Here is an 18,828-nt window from a genome sequence, read left to right on the forward strand (position 1 = left end):
ATCTGGAATCGCTTCGCGGTTCTCGATAAACGCCAGAAGTTCTCAGTGACTTCAAGCAGAGTCACTTAACCATTACTTCTCCTTCTATGAAAGTTCTATGACTACAACTTTTCATAGACGCCATAAATATGAAGTTGTAATTTTATAACTTTTTAAAATATGGGGTCAACCCGGGACCATAACGTGTACCACTATTAATGCTCCGATGATACCTTAAAACACGAAACGCGCAGGTTTTAAACTGACGAAAGTCAACGAAATTCAACTTCTGGCTAATTAGCAACTTCTGGCAGTTTAACTTCTGGCACTGCAGACTTCCGGCATTTTAAAATGTGCACGTAGCTTAAAACACGCAACTTGTACGTTTTCAAAATGACGAAAGTCAGTAAAAGTCAGATTCTGGCCATGTATACAGTATCTTCTAGTATTTTGAGTTTTGGTACTGTCGTTCTTTCGGCATTTCAAAAACTACACGTTTGTGCTTTAAGGTATCATCGGAGCACTAATGGTGGTACACGTTATGGTCGCGGTTTGACCCCATATTTAAAAAAGTTATAAAATTACAACTTCATATTTATGGCGTCTATGAAAAGTTGTAGTCATAGAATTTTCATAAAAGGAGAAGTAGTAACCATAGAACTCCCATTTTATGGAAAACTCGTAGTCATAGAACTTCCATTTATGAAAAAGTTTTATTCATAGAACTTTCATTTATGGCAAAGCTGTAGTTTTACCAATCTTTTAAAACATTTTGATTTATGAAGTCAATGGTCTATAATATGAAAGTTCTATGACTAAAACTTTTTGTCAACCAGGGGTATGTAGTGGACTAACTTGTGTTGGCAGCATGGCTCGAGGTAGAGTTCATCAATCTCCCAATAGGAGAGATCCTCACTGAATGCTATTGGACAGATGTCCTCTAACAGGTGCAGTTTACCCGTCCGGTAGAAGTTCAGAATCAAGGAAAAGGCACCTGAACAGATACTAAAGATGAAACATAGAGATATCAAGAGTGTAACACAAATACATGAGAACGTTAGGGTTCAAAACATTAGAAGTCTTTGGTATATTGACTTTGATTGGACGGAAACGAAAAACACACAAGAATCTTTTGTGTTTATTGTTGTTATGGTTTCTGAATTAATCATGAGAAAGCTTTGAGCTGGCTATCGTGTTTTTCGCTTTCATTTTGTCAAATAAAATCCGATAACAAAGGAAAACAAAATTGACCAACGTCGGACTAATTGCTCCTCAAACGACTGACTTTTGGAAGGGATTAGCTTTGATAATAGCTAGCTAAAGGTTAATAAGAATCCAAATATTTGCTATAAACTTTGGTTGAGCAGTTAAAAACTTTTTAGATCGGAAACCGACGATGACTGAGTTCTCTCACTAAAATGTCTTTTTGATCATAGCTTCCGGCGTGTTTTAAACTATAGATTTAGTGCTGCTTTGACATTGAGCGGGGCATCTCGTTCAGTTTTTATCCCTCAATTTAACACGTTTACAAAATGACACCTTCTTTTTTCTCATCGTGGATCTTTTTAAACTAACTAGCCTGGATGCCGGTCGAAGAAGTACTCGTTGTTCATCAATAGATAGTCGTCACACAGTCTCATGATGTCGTCATGTGACGTCGCCATCTGCAGTTTTCCCAGTCGGCTCCGAGGTATCCTTGCAAGTGTCTTCCACAGCACCTCGTGTCTGTACCCGCCCACATTCAGCACCTAAATGATGAGTCCAGAAGCTTACTTGCTGCTGTCCTAGATCAGAGGTCAAATTTTAGAGAGACTAAAAAGTTAGCATGGAGTTGATATCGAAAAAAAAAACACGCAAATTAGCACCCTAGTCAAATAACGATTTAACAAAACTGAATTCCCAAAGTAATTCCCGAACGAAAAATAATTAAATAAGAGCCAACTTGATCTGTGAAAAATGTGAAAAACAGACCTTTTTAAATGGTTTCTCTCTTTACGCATTGAATTGAACTGAATTTTGTTGAACGTTAGTTACAAAAATATTACATGTGTTACCGCTTCTTGATAGGTTTCGGTAAGAGTTTTGAAGAATGTTTTAAAAACCAAGAATGAATTATCCTCGAACTGATACATAATTCTCCGGTTGGTCAGTTGGTCAGTTTCAAAATTATGTAACTATTAATTGTTTTTGACATCTTGTTTGTAAATGACGGCGCTATAAATGTTGCTTATAAACCCATTTAATGCAATTCTTTGTGCATGGCCGGTTTTAGGTTTTTGACATCATTGTTCGCAAAATTAAGCATAGTTATCTCAAACTTTTTGCATTTTAGTCGTCCAAAGAGCTCAAAGAAAATCTCTGAGGTATTCAATTCGCACGATAAAAATATTTTATGTTTCCGGAGAATTTCTGCCCCAGAATCGGTTCTCCTTTGAAAAAATATTGACCGTATAATTCGTTTTTGCAATGTAATGTCGTGGTCGATAACACGGGTCCAAAGAATTCAATAAGTTGAATTTTGATTTAAATTTGGAACTGAAAATATACAAAAATTACCACGTATTTATAGTACTTATCTATGCAAAAATATACAGAGAAGATTTAGATTAGCTAAAAATATTTTACATGATTGACATGTGAATAGATCTTGGTTCCGAATCCGGGAGGTGATTTTTTATTTTCATCATTATTTTATGAGAATCATATATGGCCTCGGTACAATCGATTTAATTAGTTGGAGGTCAGTGGATGTTAGGATCAGGTTTCTGTTGGTGGGAGAATTTACTTCTGACATATGATTGATAGGTCAATAAGATAATGATAGCGCCAAAAAAAATTAGAATTGAGTTTAGTTTTGTGACCATTACTTATCGACATAGCCATTAAGTTCGTCAGGTAAGTTATTCTTTAGTTCTTTGAAACACTTTAAAAAGAAAACTTCTAATTTTCTTGATGTTTCTTTGAAACCATCACATGTAATAAACTTAAACAGATGACACGTGTATCTAAAACCATAAACAAGCATGCTCAATCAAATGACTAAGTTTGCATAGGCGTTGTAAAGTATGAACAGTTTTTCTTTTTGATCAAAGTTGCCGCTTTCTGTAGACCAGCGTACTGACGAGAGACAATTTTTCAAGTAATTTTTTTCAAGTAAAGTAATTTCTGAAATTCAGTCCTTAGTCCAAATATTAGACCTTGCATGAAGAACATTCTTGCAGTCTTTCACAGCAATCAATGGTTCATTAATATCAATTAAAATTAGGATGCCGAGAATTGACCCAAGCGGTAATCCAGGTTTTATTTGTTTTTTCATAGAGACAAAGCTACCCCAAAGTACACAATGTTCCCCATCATGTAACTCGTATGAAGTGCATTGATTTTACCGCGAAAGGGCACGATCTCGAGTTTTTCAAACCGTAATCCGCTAATCATTTGTGTCAAAAACTGTTAAAAGATATTCCCGTGAAAGTATAATTGTTATTTAAAACTGAATAGTGCTCCGAAATATATCGCATAAAAGTGACGGAAAAAGGCTAGGCTAGAACACGATTTTAAATTTTTCATTTTTATTGCTTAAATTTTTAGGACTACCTGCCATTTGGCAAAGTTTTGAGGCACGTGTTTAGCAATGTTTTGTTTGGCAAAGTTATGTTTGACCAAATTTTGACGCATTTTGATTCATTTTAAAGTTTTGATGCATCGGCATTCTTTTGTTCCTGTGTGGATCAAGTTTTGATGCCATTCATTGTAAATTTGGCAAATTGCTAGTCTAAAACAAAAAGAGCCTTTTCGTGGAATTTAAGTTGATTTTATTCAAAATAACGCAAAAGATTTTTTTAAAAAAAACAAACATTTAAAATTGATGCAATAAAATTTGATTGAGCCAGTAGCAATCAATTAGTAGTCAGTTAAGATCCCACCAAGTACAGACATTTTGTTAGCAATCATTTTTGTCGCAGATCAACGAATAACTGTGGTTATCAAACGTGAACCCAGTACTGTTCAAGCAGCTGACCAGTATGGTATGATTTTTTAAATAGTTGAATGCACAGGAGAAATATTCAATTGAGTTGACCAGCGTCCCAATAATTGAGAAATCTGACCTGATCTTTTGAAATTGTCTATTGTCAAAAGGACTTCAATTATAATTGAAGAGAATTGAGTAGAATTCGACTTGAAACAATTTGTTGGCGATTATTTGATTTATCGTTTCGCATTCCTATCCTTTAAAATACTAATCATTTGACCATATAATTTTCTTTAGCATAAAATGATGTTCAATTCCGTTTTTCTCGAGAAATTTTTTCATGATCAGTTCAGCTGCAAAATCCAAGCTCTCTTAAATATTACGCATTTTCCAAATTTTAACAAGAAAGAAGCCTAATCAACTTATTGTCCCGGGTCGAAGCCGAATGGTTATCTTGTAAGAACTTGCAAGTTTCTTGCAAATTCTTGAAAGGCAATGCATCGCCTTGCAAGTTTTTCTTCCAAGGACTTGCAAGTTCTTACAAGTTAACCATTCGCCTTACAAGTTCTGACAAGTTAACCATTCGACTTACAAGGCTCTTACAAGTTAACCATTCGACTTTTAAGTTACTTCCAAGTTAGCCATTCGCACACACAGACGCACAAAAACACACACACACAAACAGACACATACTCTAGTCACCATACACACACCACGCACAAACACACACGAGCACACAGATATACACACACACGCACAAACACAAACGCGCGCACACACATATACACACACGCAAACATCACACACACACACACTACTCACCATACACACACCACGCAAAAACGCACACACACACTAAACCTAAGAAAAGTGTTAAATGAAATTCTAAAAAATATATAAAAATGAAGCACCACTAAAAAATTTTGAGAAGACCCTGACGTTTGGATTTGAAAATTCAATCAAGGTCAATATTTTGGGAACATTTTTTAAAAAACAATCGCGACGAAGCTAATTGAGGTCTACTGTTTTTAATGGAATTGTCGAAGGATCTCTCTTGAATTGATTAAATTCGAAAAATAGCCACTTTGTCTACTTAGGTCAAAAATTATTATGTTAATCAAACGTAGCATGTGGCTCCCATGCTCTTTCTACGGTAATTGAATGAATGTTGAATTGAATTAACCAATAAGGGTTGTGCTCGACCGCAACGAACTTGCAGAAAACTTACAAGTTAGCCATTTGTCTTGCAAGTTCTTAAGAGTTTACCATTCGACTTACAAGTTTTTAGAAATTAAGCGTTTGACTCGCAAAATCCTACAATTAACCTATTTCTGCAAGAAACTTACAAGTCTTTACAAGTTAACCATTCGGTCTTGACCCGGGGTTTGAGCAAGATTAAGCAAGCTATCCGTAAGTATAATTATTACATTAACAATAACAATACAGACTTTTGAAGTGATTCTTTTGTGATAAAGTCACTGTTTGTTCATAAATTGTGAAAAACATGATAATTAATATTCAAAATAAGTAATACCAGCAACAAATTATAGTAATGTTATAGCGAGAGCCAGTTAATTGTGCAAAGGTAACAATCAAAAGGAATTTTTTTAATCAAAACTAATTAATGGTCCACACTGAATCAAACCAATTCAATCACTCTTTCGGCAAGTATCCACAAATTTGTCCCTTTACGTGCTATCCCAGAAACCACAAAAAGGTTCTAACTCCCAGTAGCTATGTTACTGTCCAGAAACTTATAATCTTCGCAACCAACAATTTCGAAATTAAAAATTATTCTTTTATGGTGTAATTTGGCAGGTTTTTTGTTTCTCTGTAGAATAACTAAGCGGTTTTGGTATCAAAACGCAGTTATATAGATCAAATTTTTGGTCGAAAGGAAATGACTGAAGATCTGAAACTAAAAAAAACTGAATCAAACTTTTGTTTGTTTGTTTATATAAATGTAGTTTTTGATGAGAGGTCGTTAGGCAATCGCAATGAGCATTCATGGAGTGACATTTTGAAAACGAATGTGCAAGTAGGGGCACATGCGGAAAAAATCTGAGTAAATAACCCAAAAAATTGTTGTGTTCTTATATTCAAATTTTGTCTGTCAGGTCAATCTGTCTGGGAAATTTAGGGAAAACGAAAGTGATTACTTGAAATTGGAGCCAGGAAAAAACAAAAATACTATAGTTTTAGTAATTGTACAGTAGAAGTGATCAATATTGTCAACCAAAAGCAGCAACTAAAGTTTTGGAGTTTCAAAGGGTCAAAAAATTGCTAAAGTGAATTTTTAGTGGAAATAACGTGCTATGACTTGAGTTTGATGTTTGAGATATAACTAATTATTGCTCCAAAGTATTCTTGAGAATAGATTGATAAGTGCAAAAAATTAGAAGGGCTTTTTGAAGGGAATTTTGATAGAGACAAACTCAAACGCCAGAAAATCAAGCGTACATAATTTCACCAACCCACCGAAAGTCCTGAAAATCCTACTTCCTCTAATCCAATTGACTTCAAACACTAACTGGTGACTCTATGGACAATTGTATACGAAAGAAAAGCAAAACGGGCTTCTCACGGTACTAGAAATTGTTCATTTTGGCTTTTAAAACCAACAAAACTAGAGGCGATAACTGACATTATTATGCACTTTCATGAAAGAAGCAACACTTTTCTTAGAGTCAAAATATACACTTGAAAAAAATAACCAAAGATAAAGAACGCAAACTAGTTAAAGTTCAGTTTCATGGTATTAACGCTAATGAATATTCTACAAAGATAAAGGCAGAAAGATCTTAGTATTCCCTGATTTTCTCGTCATTGTGAACATAAGCAATTAGTTAAAAATTAGTTAAAGCAAACGTTGCTAAATCCACAGGGGGAGCAAACGTATTCATGGGCTAAATCAAAGAAGAATCAGTTACATGAAAAAGAATAAAAACGGAATGCGTGTACTTGTATAAGAACTGTTGAACATGAAACATAAATTTTAATGGATCCTGAAATTATCAGAGCGAGTTGTTGAATTCTGGTCATTTTGAGCAAATATTTACATAAGATAGATTGCATCTTGTGATTGAACTTCTACGCCCACGATATCATTTATACATTAGGTCCATATGTTCTAAAAGGAACGACGCGTCATTTTTGTTGATAAAAGTTGATAAGGTTGAGCACCATTAAGAAAAAGAAAAACCATCAGACGTGAGATAAAAAGTCTGAGAGAGAGAGAGAGACTTACGTGGCTTAAAAACAGCGGTTCGTCAATCAAAATTGAGAGAAAGAAAGCTCAAGTGGAGCAGTTGGTTGCAGAGTAAGAAAATAGTAGTTGTTTGCTGTGAGTTCTATGTTAAAAAACATAGTTTTGCAGCTTTTCAGTGTTATTCAAAACTGTTGGTTGCGAAGATTTTTAATTTCTGGAGAATAACATAGCTACTTGGAGGCAGAAGTTATTTTAGTTTTCTAGAATAGCAAGTAAAGGGACAGATTTGTGGATACTTGCTGAGAGAGTCATTGAATTGGTTTGATTCAGTGTGGACCATTTATTAGTTTTGATAGAAAAATTCACTTTGATTGTCGCATTTACTCAAATAACTGTCTCTCGCTATAACAATACTGGTTGCTGGTGTTACAAATTTTGATTATTAATTCAATTATCAGGTGTGAAGTTTTCATGCAGCCGAGAGAGCAACATTTTTTGGGGGAAAACACAGTACATTCCCTACAAAAAAAGGAACTACAAAATAAATCTTTCGGAAGTTTGATGGTTTTTGGTTGCTAGTCATTACCCATCTAGAAACCTTCTAACGACAAAAATACAAAATTTTACATTTTCTCAAAAAACATTTTTTTTTCAAAAACTCTAATAAACTTGCATCAAAAAGATATTTATAATCAAAAGGTTTTGATTCCAGTGTTGATGAAGCTCAAAAATCATCAAATTTCATCCTCCAACCTCAAAAATATTTTTCAAATTTTCTTGAAGCGTATGAATAAGTTAGATTTTTGCACTACAAAGTTGTTTGTAAATTACTCAGCGTCTTTTCAAATCGTTTTCTGTAGGTATGATACGAAAAAATATTTTATTCACTCCCATTGACTACTTAAGTTCGACCCCCCGAGTGATGAAAAACGAGATTTTTTATTTGAATCAACAGATAGTGACAGTGTGCATATGGAATAAAACATAAGTCTTTTTGGCAAATTATAAAGTATTGGTGCTCAATTAATATAATAGTCAAAAATTTTAAGCTAGTAGATTTTAATCAATTTTTAGTGTGATTTCCATTCCAATTTGAGGTAGTTTTATCACAAAAAAGTTTTTTCGCATATTGCACGTTTATTCTCAGCCCTTTTACAAAAAGAAAAAATCAACGAATGATTGAAAACGCCTATAAGTGAACTGTAAATTTTAAAATATTTGTTTCAGTTTTTCTCCTATCAAGAAAGATAACACTGTTTGGTCTTTAAGCAATGTAAACAAATCACAGTTTTTACAAACCACCAGGTTAGAAAATCCTTTATTTGCAATAAATCAAGGCTTTTTGATCATTTAGGATGCGAAAGAAAAAAAATACTTTTTTTTTATTCTTGAGAAACGAAGTTGTACGTTATAGCTTGTGTTATGCTCAAACTGGTTCAGATAATTTTCATATTTGCAAAAAAAAGAATAAATAACTAACAAGATCTTTCAAAAATTTATTAGAATTGTTTGTGTTGACAAAGTGACTTACCACTTTCTTATTGAGGGCTTTGTTCTTGATAATCGTGAACACATCCGGGGGTTTGGGCAACCCACCAGCGTAGATTGCAGTGGCCATGTTATAGTAATAGTTCACAGCTCGTAACTTCTAGCATCAAATCCCGATAAATGTAGTAAGAAATATTCAAATTTCTCATCTATAAGAAAAATGAAGTTATGATTTTCAAATAAATTATCAAGATTCCATTAAAATAAAAGAGGCAAGAGAATTTGTAAAGTTGATTTATTGCCGCGTTAATTTTGTTTTCAATCGACCAGGTCACATGGTATTTTTTGCACCTTTGCAAAAATTCTTACTTTCAGCTTTGTGTTGTAATATATTATAACAAGTATTAACTTTTGTGGCAATACCAGGGGTGTTTAATCAGCGTAAGTAAGTAGTATACTAGCAAAGGTTAACCAACTCTGTTACCCAAAAAAATTACGTTGCCTATTTTTTGGAAGCATAATTTAAACTGTAAACATGGTGGCGCCTGTAAGTGAAAGGAAAATAAAGGCAAGGAATACAAAATTGAATCATTGCCAATTTCTGGCACCCACAAAAGAGTGATAAGAGTGTGAAAGAGTGATGGAAAAAGAAGAAATACAGCCTAAAATGAAAAGTGATGACAAATTTACATTTAAAAGAAGAATGTTACATTTTAACCGTTCATTCACTTTTCACAATTTTACAATTTGTTCATAATCGCCTACGCGCGCTACTGAAATTCCATATTTTCCCCAATTTTTAGCTTTATACATATTCAGTGATTATAGTTTTGTTTCACTACATTTTAAGCACCTCATAATTGCGCTTTTAAAATCAGTTCAGACTGACTAAAAAGTATATACATGAACAAAAATTTGTTTTTGAAAAAATTCATTTAGTAAATAATGTCACACGTAATTAAACAGATAAATCACGCAAAATGAACTCAATCGATAACTCAATACCAAAATTTAGCAATAAACATCACAAATTAAATGGGTTGCAAATAACTTGAAAAGGAAGTTGTGAGTTTTAACAACACCTCTGAGCGTGAAATGTTTCCCACTAATTAGAAGGAAACTGAAGTTAACTTAGATAGCTGAGAGGGAAAAGTGTAAGGGTAAATTTCGCCCGGGCGGAAGTTTAGTTGTCTATAAATAGGGTTGAAGACGACTCTACTCTTCTTCATTTTTCAGAGAAACTAGGTTTTTTGTTCAACCTTCAGCCAACCTCTGTTTTTTTTCTGACTTAAAAAAACAGAAGTTTCCAACGATTTTGAGAAAATGAATGACTTCTTTACTGCTAAGAAACTTATTTTCTATATTGTTCTTTTTCCAGGTTTTGGTAGCTTTTGTTATTTTTTTTGTTGCTCTTTAAAATCAAAGTGAACCTAATTAATCAAATAGTTAATGAATATATCATGCTTGTACAGATGAGGAGATTGGGGGTAAGGGATCTCTGAACTCAAACGAGCGGAGATTTTAGATGTAGATGCTGGTAGGGGGTCTGGGGAGGTGGTATTTGGGTGTGTACAAAATTTGTTTGTTTTTTGATTTTTCGACTTTGTAGGTCTAATGAAAGATATCCCTAATTCATAGCACACTTTCGGTTAAGCCGAGATCAATTTTGAGTTGATAAAACTCTTTCTGATTTATGTTAGACACAAAGTCACTCTTTCTCCAATAATTAAGCGGCGGTGTCTAAAATTACCTTTTTATTTTGTGGTACTCCAAAAGCTCTGTGTGTTTATTGGTTTACCAGCAGGCTACTTTAAAACTTTTCCTCAATTTTCCTCTCTTTCTCCCTCTTTTCCTTCATTCTTTTTCCTCCCGGCGTCTGAAATTTCCATTTACGCGTTTCCAGTAGTTGCTTTAAGCATTCACGGCAATTTTACTTGTTTTACCAACGCACACATAAAATGAACTTATCAGGTTGGGAAAATGTCTATTTTGGCAGAAAGAACATAAATTTAGCAGAAATTTACGAAAGAAACGTTTTTATTAATGAGTTTTGATCTAAACGACGCTGCACGCAACCTAGACTTTGCAAATCATAAGTACAAATGGAATGTCATTTTTTATAAAAACACACAATGTAAATTTTTTGGTAAGCACTTCATGAGTAATTTAAGGTTTGCCATTTAAGGAAACTGCATTAGGAAATAATCATTCAACCAGAAAACTAGTTGAATGATGGTTATAAGAACAGTTTAATGTTGTTTTTTGTGAAGGTCAAGTTTTAATAAAAATATCAAATTTACATTTTCAAAACAAATAAATCTTTGAAAAATTTTAGCAAAGAATAAAAATACATTGAAGCCTGTCATTATAACGTTGCTGAATTTACAGGACTCGTTACTCGATTTTTTGAATTCAGACATTTTTTTTCTTTTATGCCATTCGCGTATTCTGTTAATTGACAAATGTGAACTATTTCGCAGAAATTTGTGGCAACAAATAAAATATGTACTTTGCCTTTTTTCACATCCTTTTTGTTTCTGGTTTCTCCCGGCACAAAGTTCCCCTTTGGAACTCTTTTTTCCCTCACTCTTTCCCACCACAACCAACCACTGCACCAGTTCTCTGTATCTGGCGGTGAAAAAAAAACAATATATACAATGGTTTTGCAATATTGAACCCCGCACTAGTTGATAAAATAGCTAATCGATTTTGGGGGAGTAGGTGCTCCGCTGTGAATGGGAGCGTGTGTTATTGATAATAACAGCAGCAGGTATACTGTAGTTAGTTAGAGATAACTGATAACCAATATTGCCCGATGTTGAAACAGGTTGAGTTACGGGTGTCTAATGTGTGCGTGTGACTGGGTCGATAACTGAAGTGCTCCAAAATGTCTGAAACACAAAAATTATTTGAGGTTCTTTAGTTGTTTTGTCGCATTACGAGACTGGTGTTTTAATAATTAATCAAATGAATTCACTTAAATTCGCAGCTCTGATGGGAGGGGGGTAGTTTAAACTAAAGTTGTCATTCACAGGCTTCCTATCCCTGTCGAGGTGTCAATCACATAATGCAAAGTTATAACAGAAAAAACTTTCGGTGGGACAAAATTAAGCAAAATGAGGTGAATACGGCGTACATCATCATTATAAAAATTTAAGCCAGCTCACCGCAGCAAATCTGTTTTCTAAAGCTTTATGTCATCAATTTCATATATCTATCTTAGGACATGAAAATAGAAAAATGCATTTTTCACACAGATGCAATACTTCAAATTTTGTTTAGAAATGAACTTTGGAAACTTGGCATTACTGTGAGCTGCTGAAATAAATTCTTCCTTGAAATACTTCGTAGAAATAAAACATGCATGATGTTATCATTCAAAAAAGTATTAATTACGTTGACTGAAATTTGAAATACCGATATTTCTATGTAAGTCTTTGTAAAAATTTATGAATAAAAACTTTAAAAAAAATTTTTTTGCAGCACTTGGAAAAAATTTTGTTTAAAATTTAAAATTATTTTTATTATTTCGTTTCCTGCCACCTCTTGTAGTTCTATGAGCGCCTAAGAAATCAGGTCAGAGTTTACTTTTCAGTCAAAAGTTTCAAATATATGCATTATCATAACAGATTACATCAGGGGTTCAGAAGTTTCGTGTTGTTGATATCTATACTAGTCCACTACTGCTCCACTACTCGTAAGTAGAGATATGGAAATATAAACCGCTTCTTAACTTTCTCAATTTCTCAGCAGCTGAATTGTTGGTTAGCAAACCTATGAGAGCTGAAATATCAGACATTTTTGATATTTCTGAAAATTAAAGATAATTTTTGCATAATGGTTTCAATCCGTGCAATATGTTGTTTTACGGCGCTAGATGATTTCAACAATTTGATATATTTTTGTTAATCTTCCTGGATTATTTTACTAAGGTTTTTTCTCCCGGTACTCGTATCGCATATATATCTTGTTTTTCCCCAGGTGTCATAAAGGTCCTGTACGGGTTACTGTGCCTTAGTATGTTCCTTGTTAAGCTGAATGAATTTTATGTTCATTGATTAAAGATACTGAGGCTCATTTTATATTATTCAAAATTCCATAACGCACCTTAAGTTTTAGGTCTTAGAAAGATTTTGTTTCTACTTCTTTTCACTCCAATTCATTTAACCCGGCATATCATAACCACATGTCATTTAACCACTCCATCAATATTTAACCCCTATATAAATTCACCACTCTAAAGGAAGTAAAGGAAGTAAAGGAAGTAAAGGACAATAAGAGACGAAAAATTTTGAGGTGTTTGCTTTTCTACACACTCGCTTTTCAGGTTTAGGAATAAGACAAACGCGCAGTGTTTTTTTTCGGTACATGAAATTGAGCCAAGATGAAACCTTTCTTGTGAGTTTATGAATGCGGTTTTCTGTCTTCAAAAAACTCATCAACATCTGACCTGAATTATACCAAGAAAAATAACCAAGGTTTTCCTAGCCTAAATTTTTTAATAAAACTTATAATAATAAAATTTTATTAAATATAGCCTACCTGTGCAGTTTGGATCAAATTTTTGTTCAAAATTATCAGAAAGGGGTTGTATTAAATCAATTGAAAAATTTTTTTTGACAAAAGCTGTCGAAATATCTCGCAAATGTGAGATTGTCCATTATAAAATTGAATTATTTTCGAAAAACAGTGAAAATTGACCTTTTTTGAAACATGTCACAATTTTCGTTTTTGCTAAAAGTTTCCAAAAGTTATAATTGTTCTCAATTGCTGGAGCTCATATCTTTAGGTAGGTATTCGTAAATAATTTTGTGTTCTTTAGCGCGGAAACAAAACAAGGAAATATTTCACACATTTGGTTTTTTCATTTTAAACAATTTGCCCTCTGATGACTTATTAAAAAATTTTTTCCACAGTTTCCTTTCACAAGCAGACAAATAATAATTTTGCGTCAAACTTCGAGCACTGGCTTCAAAAAATTTAACTCCAGTCTAAGTAGCCGACCCAATTTTGAAGGTCGAATTGAAAGTTTGCACTCTAATTTATTGTTGTTGTTGTAACGTCTCAACATAGTCCTAAAAGTACTTAATACCCACATTGAATGAGATATAAGAAATAAAATTGTTTGGTTGAAATTGATTTCGTGGTTAGCAACTCATTGCATATTCATTTCCATTTGATGCCATATGTTTCAATAGTTTCGAGTATAATTCAACAGCGCAATAGTTTCAATATCAGTTTCCTTGTCCTGGTAAAACTCGACTTTTCTGCAGTTTTTGATCAACTTGAACAAATGTCCTAGTTACTTACTTGTTTTTGTTGGCCGACATGGGTTTCAAAACAAAAAAAGAATTGAAAGCAAAACAAATTGAGAATTAGAAGAAAACTGAGCTTCTAAAGTCAGTGAATAAGTAAACTTAGTAGAATGAAATGAAAAGAGTTCAGTTATAGGGAAAACAACTGTGCCGTGAACTATCCTTTGAGGTTTTGAGAAGCAGTCAAAATGCGGAAAACTCTACCGAAATTAGAGGATCAATTATTCCAAATACCAGTGCTCAAAACCCGGATCAGTGTCTAGCACCACCCCAGGGAAAAACCATTACGTCAGAATCGGAAGTAAACATTACGTAAACAAGGAGCTACGCAGGCGCATTCTTTGATGTAAACAGTTGCTTCCTGACAACAGTTTTGCGTCAATAAACAGACTAAGAATTACGCAAAGTATACCTAACTAAGTTATGATTAATAATAACAATAGGTTCGTTTTGTCTACGTAATTGCAGAGGCGTAAATATTACGCACTGAATTCTTCGCAGTTAAACAAAATTATTTTGGATATTTTGGTTGCAAAATTAGGATTTTAAGTTAGAAGAAGCAGAAATTTCAACGACATTTATATATTTGATCTGATTTGATTTGAATGAAAAATATTTGAAAAGATGAAGTTTTTGACAATACTGAATATATTTTGTAAACTCGGGTCGCACGGATTTCGTAGTTGGCAGAGAATGATCATATATGTTGTCATTTAAATCATAACTCATTTCCTCGAACGATCTCATCATGGATCTTAGGAAATTGTATATGACCTTGTATGATTGCTGAGAATCTTATTTTCTAAGTTGTATGATGATATCCAACTTACGAAACAAGTGTGATTTTTTGTGAATTCCTTTCTGCAAATAACTTGATTTTCAAGAATTGCCATACACCTCTTCCTAATTTACAGATTAAAAAAGGAAATTTAGCAACAAATGCAAACAAAAACACTAGTAGATTTCCAAAAAAATTTCCAAATTTTCTCATTAGATCGTGCTGAGCAACAGACCTAAGTAGTTGAGATCTTCTAATCAAAATCAACTTGTGTTATAACACCGTGAAAAACGCAAAAGTAGAAAGTAGTGAAAGCTACGAATTTGAAGTGAAAATTAATTCAATAGACTAGGATCTTCATTCCAAACAAAGCGTTGGATTTCGCTGAACAAAGTTGACGACAGAAACAAAGTTCTCTTATGAATGTTTGTAGTTTTCAATAGTTTACTTTGCGAAAAAATTTTTCTATACGTTTTTTATTTTCTTTTTTTTTCAGTTGAGAATGGACCGTTATCTTATAGGAATCAGACAGACTCTAATTCCAACAAATTCCAACAAGACAATACATCTTACGGTGAAAACCACCAGCAAGACAGACATATTTTGCCAGATTCCTACAAGATAACCATTTTGCTCTAAGGCTTTTGCCATCTGGCAGAGAAATGGTTTGCCATCTGCCAGATGGCTATTTTTCTGCCAGAATCTTACACGATACATATTTTCTGCTGAGTCCCACGAGATAATTATTTTCTGCCAGACTCCTATAAAACGAAGATTTATCTGGCAAAATTTTCAAAACGGGTTCTTTTTTGGGAATTTCCTGAGGTATTGTTTTGGTCCAAATTAATAAAACTCTCGCAATAATTTTGCTATAATCAAATGCTGCATTACAGTAATTCTTCTGGCAGATTATGTTGAATAATCATTATTCGGGCAGATTATGCGATATAAAATGTTCTCTGGTAGCATTTTGCAAAATTATCAATGTTATGGCAGATTTTGGAATATTATGATTTATCTGTAAGAATCTGATAGATTCATTGAAGATAAATATCCGGTCTCAACTATATATACCTCCCGGTTGAACTTATTATAAAAACAAGTTGAATTAATAAAGTTTGAAAAATTCAAGGAAAAACTCTTCAAAAATTGAGACGTCAACTGAGTCACTCTTCCAAAGTCTAAGCAGTTTAATTGGTCAACTCAGAAACTATGGATTTGAAAAGCTATCTATACACTGATTAGTTTCTACTGAATTAAAAAAATGAAAAAATTTTCCTTCATTTTGTGAATATGCAAACATCCTGAAACCTTTTAAACGCGCTCAAATTTGGACAGGGACAGAAATTTTGAGCACTTCCTACTTTTTTACGTGGAAAGGAATGTATTTCAAAGAGGCATCGGCTGTATACCTTTTCCGAAGCGTTGTACAGAGAAAATATAGATTCTGTTTCACCTTTGCAAAATAGTAGCAGAGGGCGAAAATCGAAAGTAATAAAAAATGTTTTCGAGGAAAAAGTAATCATAAAAGTTAACCATTCACATCTCTAAAAACAATTGTAAAAGCGACCAAGCTTGCTTTAAATTTTGCTTTTTGTCAATTTTTGTGAATAAAACAGTAGCAGTGATCTGTGACAAAAATTAGGTGATTAAGTCTTTTTTATTCATCCTGCAATTTTTTTTCAAGAATCAAACCGAACAATTTCTAGGTATTTTTTACATGCAATGATATACAATGCTCTTATGAGACAAGATAAAAAACGGAATTAGGCGTAAATTGAGATAGCAAAGTTGTAAGATAACGGCTTGTTTTTTTACAAGTTTTTAGAAGATTTATTTTTTATTAAAGAAAACTTAAGGTTCTCTGGCTACTGCCCTATCGTTGTTAGAAGGGAATGAAAATCAACGTTTTGTGGTGCAGCCTATTTGGCCAGAAGATATCTGAGTACTATCACTAATGTCTCGGCACGCCACATGCTTAGCTCTTTTATATACTACCTTAATAATCTACCTAGAGGAATATAAATGAACAAATTATATAACGCCGGTTGCTCTTTGCGTCCAGCTGCTTCGTTTTTTATGATAAATTGCGAAATATGATTAACATTATATGGATATAATCGATAAGCAATCTTTCGCGTCAAATAAGAAGCCGAAAAATGCTAACATCGAATTAATCTTTTTTTGAGTAAAATTGAATCGATAACTCTTGAAATAGAATGTTAGATAAAAATAGATTCAATTCAGTTGTATTTGACTTCAACTACAAAATACAGTACTCCTTATGCATACCAATGTTTCACTCCTCTTTTTATGTGATCAAGGCAGATCAGAAAGCCTTCTTTCCTAAACAATGCAAGTAATTCCTCCCCTTATTTCCCCACTGTGGGTTGGGCCATTTTTAAGGTTAAAATACATGTAAATCACGTCTCATTGCAAGACAAATCTCTAAATCATTCAATTACATTTTGCATTCTACGTTGTAGCAGTCTATAAAGGTACTTGACGAAGGTCAAATTTGGTTCAACAAATATGTGAAAACCCGTTGAACACGTTACAATTTGACAAAAAGCAGCTATATTACCTCAATTCAAATGCCCTTCATAAAAAAAACGTTGTCTTTTTGAAAAAGGAATGCTGACTTTAATTAAAATTGAATAAAAAACTTGCCGATAATTGAGGAAATTGGCTGATTATAAACTAATAAATCAGTGATTGAATTGGTGATCGCATTAGCGCACAGCGATGGCTTCCGAGGGGGAGGGGGGGGGGGTATTAACGTGATATACCTGAAAATTAGAGGGAAAATATCATAAGAATTGTAATTAACAATTAAAAATCATAATGAAACTTACCAGATTTGAAGGAAAAATCCGCTCGGTCAAATAGTGACTGCGGAAATTGAAGTTCAACTGACAACGATTTTTGAACAAAGACAATTTTAGCTTGAAGGTATTTTATGAAGAAAGGCAGAATAAACTGCGAGAAATTTAATCAAAACAGCATTTAAAAATTTCACAATCTATCAACGTTTTCCGTTAAACATTTCATATTTGACATAAAGCACAAACGAAAAATGTAATCATCTGTCTAAATCAAGATAACCGTAATGGATAAATTATTAAAAACCAATTAAATATTAATGCTTTACTCTGCTGCGCGCTACTATTTTCAACATACGCAGCCTAACGCACGCTGAAGTACGGGAAAAATTGCTAGGAAAGGCATAATAAATTCGAAATTTGTTGTTTTGAAACAATAGACAAAATTAACAATAGATGTTTTCACAATTTTAGTGAGTAAATTTATTTCTTCAATTTTCTGATGTTGTTTATGTATAGCCAAGTATTACTATAAAGTATACTAGTTGTATTGTTTGTTTGCAGTGGCGTGGTTTTTTTGTTCACGTGTATTTGAGTATTTTTGTGATTGAAATGGCAGAAGGGTATGAAAAGAGAATTGAGAGAACAGGAAATAGCGATTCAAGTTGCCGTCAACGCTTTGAACTCTTTTCTCTAATGTAACAACGGCACAAACAGCGCCAAGTGAAACAATTATTGAGAATAGCTTTACAACGACCGAAAAAAAAATGTTTAGTTGTAAACTCTGCTTAATTTGAAATTCCAAACGGTTGAAAAGAAATTCTACACTTTGATTGTTGCAAATTATAGCAACCGAAAACATAACCGGTGCGAATGTCAAATTTAAAGAAAACATATTTGATTTTGAAAAATCACTTGCTTGATTTTTTTTGCTCACTTGCAACAGTTTTTAATGATGCACAACAAGGCAAATGACAGTTTCGTTTAAAATTTGCTATATTTATTAAGATTTTTCCCGGTTGAACTATAAAATAATGTCAGACCTAGATTCAACTTGAAAGTGTACACGCGATATATTATTAGGAATAATAGAAGGTTGTTTCCATCATAAAGTTTAAAAAAGTCGTTTGAATTCTACTTCAGAATATTTGCTAAATGAAAAACGATAAAATACAGAGAAAAGATGAAAATACAGGAAGACTTTAATCTCATTCCGTTTCAATATTGGGGGCGACTTGACGATTTTCATTTTCTTTTATATTTTCCTA

At 33.2% G+C, this 18,828-nt stretch overlaps 1 protein-coding gene across 1 annotated transcript in view; it reads right to left on the bottom strand.

The window, feature by feature from the left end:
• The window catches only part of LOC142347985 (uncharacterized), a 113,509-nt gene that overhangs the window by 89,542 nt on the left and 5,139 nt on the right, over positions 1-18,828 (bottom strand). Inside the window, exons 2-5 of the mRNA XM_075399149.1 lie at positions 11,233-11,536; positions 8,689-9,246; positions 1,559-1,727; positions 835-973 (exon numbers count right to left, since the gene is read on the bottom strand). Coding sequence (XP_075255264.1) covers positions 835-973; positions 1,559-1,727; positions 8,689-8,775 — 395 coding nt within the window. The 5' untranslated portion in view covers positions 8,776-9,246; positions 11,233-11,536. The remainder of the gene's footprint in view (positions 1-834; positions 974-1,558; positions 1,728-8,688; positions 9,247-11,232; positions 11,537-18,828) is intronic.

Source organism: Convolutriloba macropyga, chromosome 10, assembly GCF_964194025.1.
Source record: "Convolutriloba macropyga chromosome 10, txConMacr16.3, whole genome shotgun sequence".
In the NCBI taxonomy this organism is placed as follows: Eukaryota; Metazoa; Xenacoelomorpha; order Acoela; family Convolutidae; genus Convolutriloba; species Convolutriloba macropyga.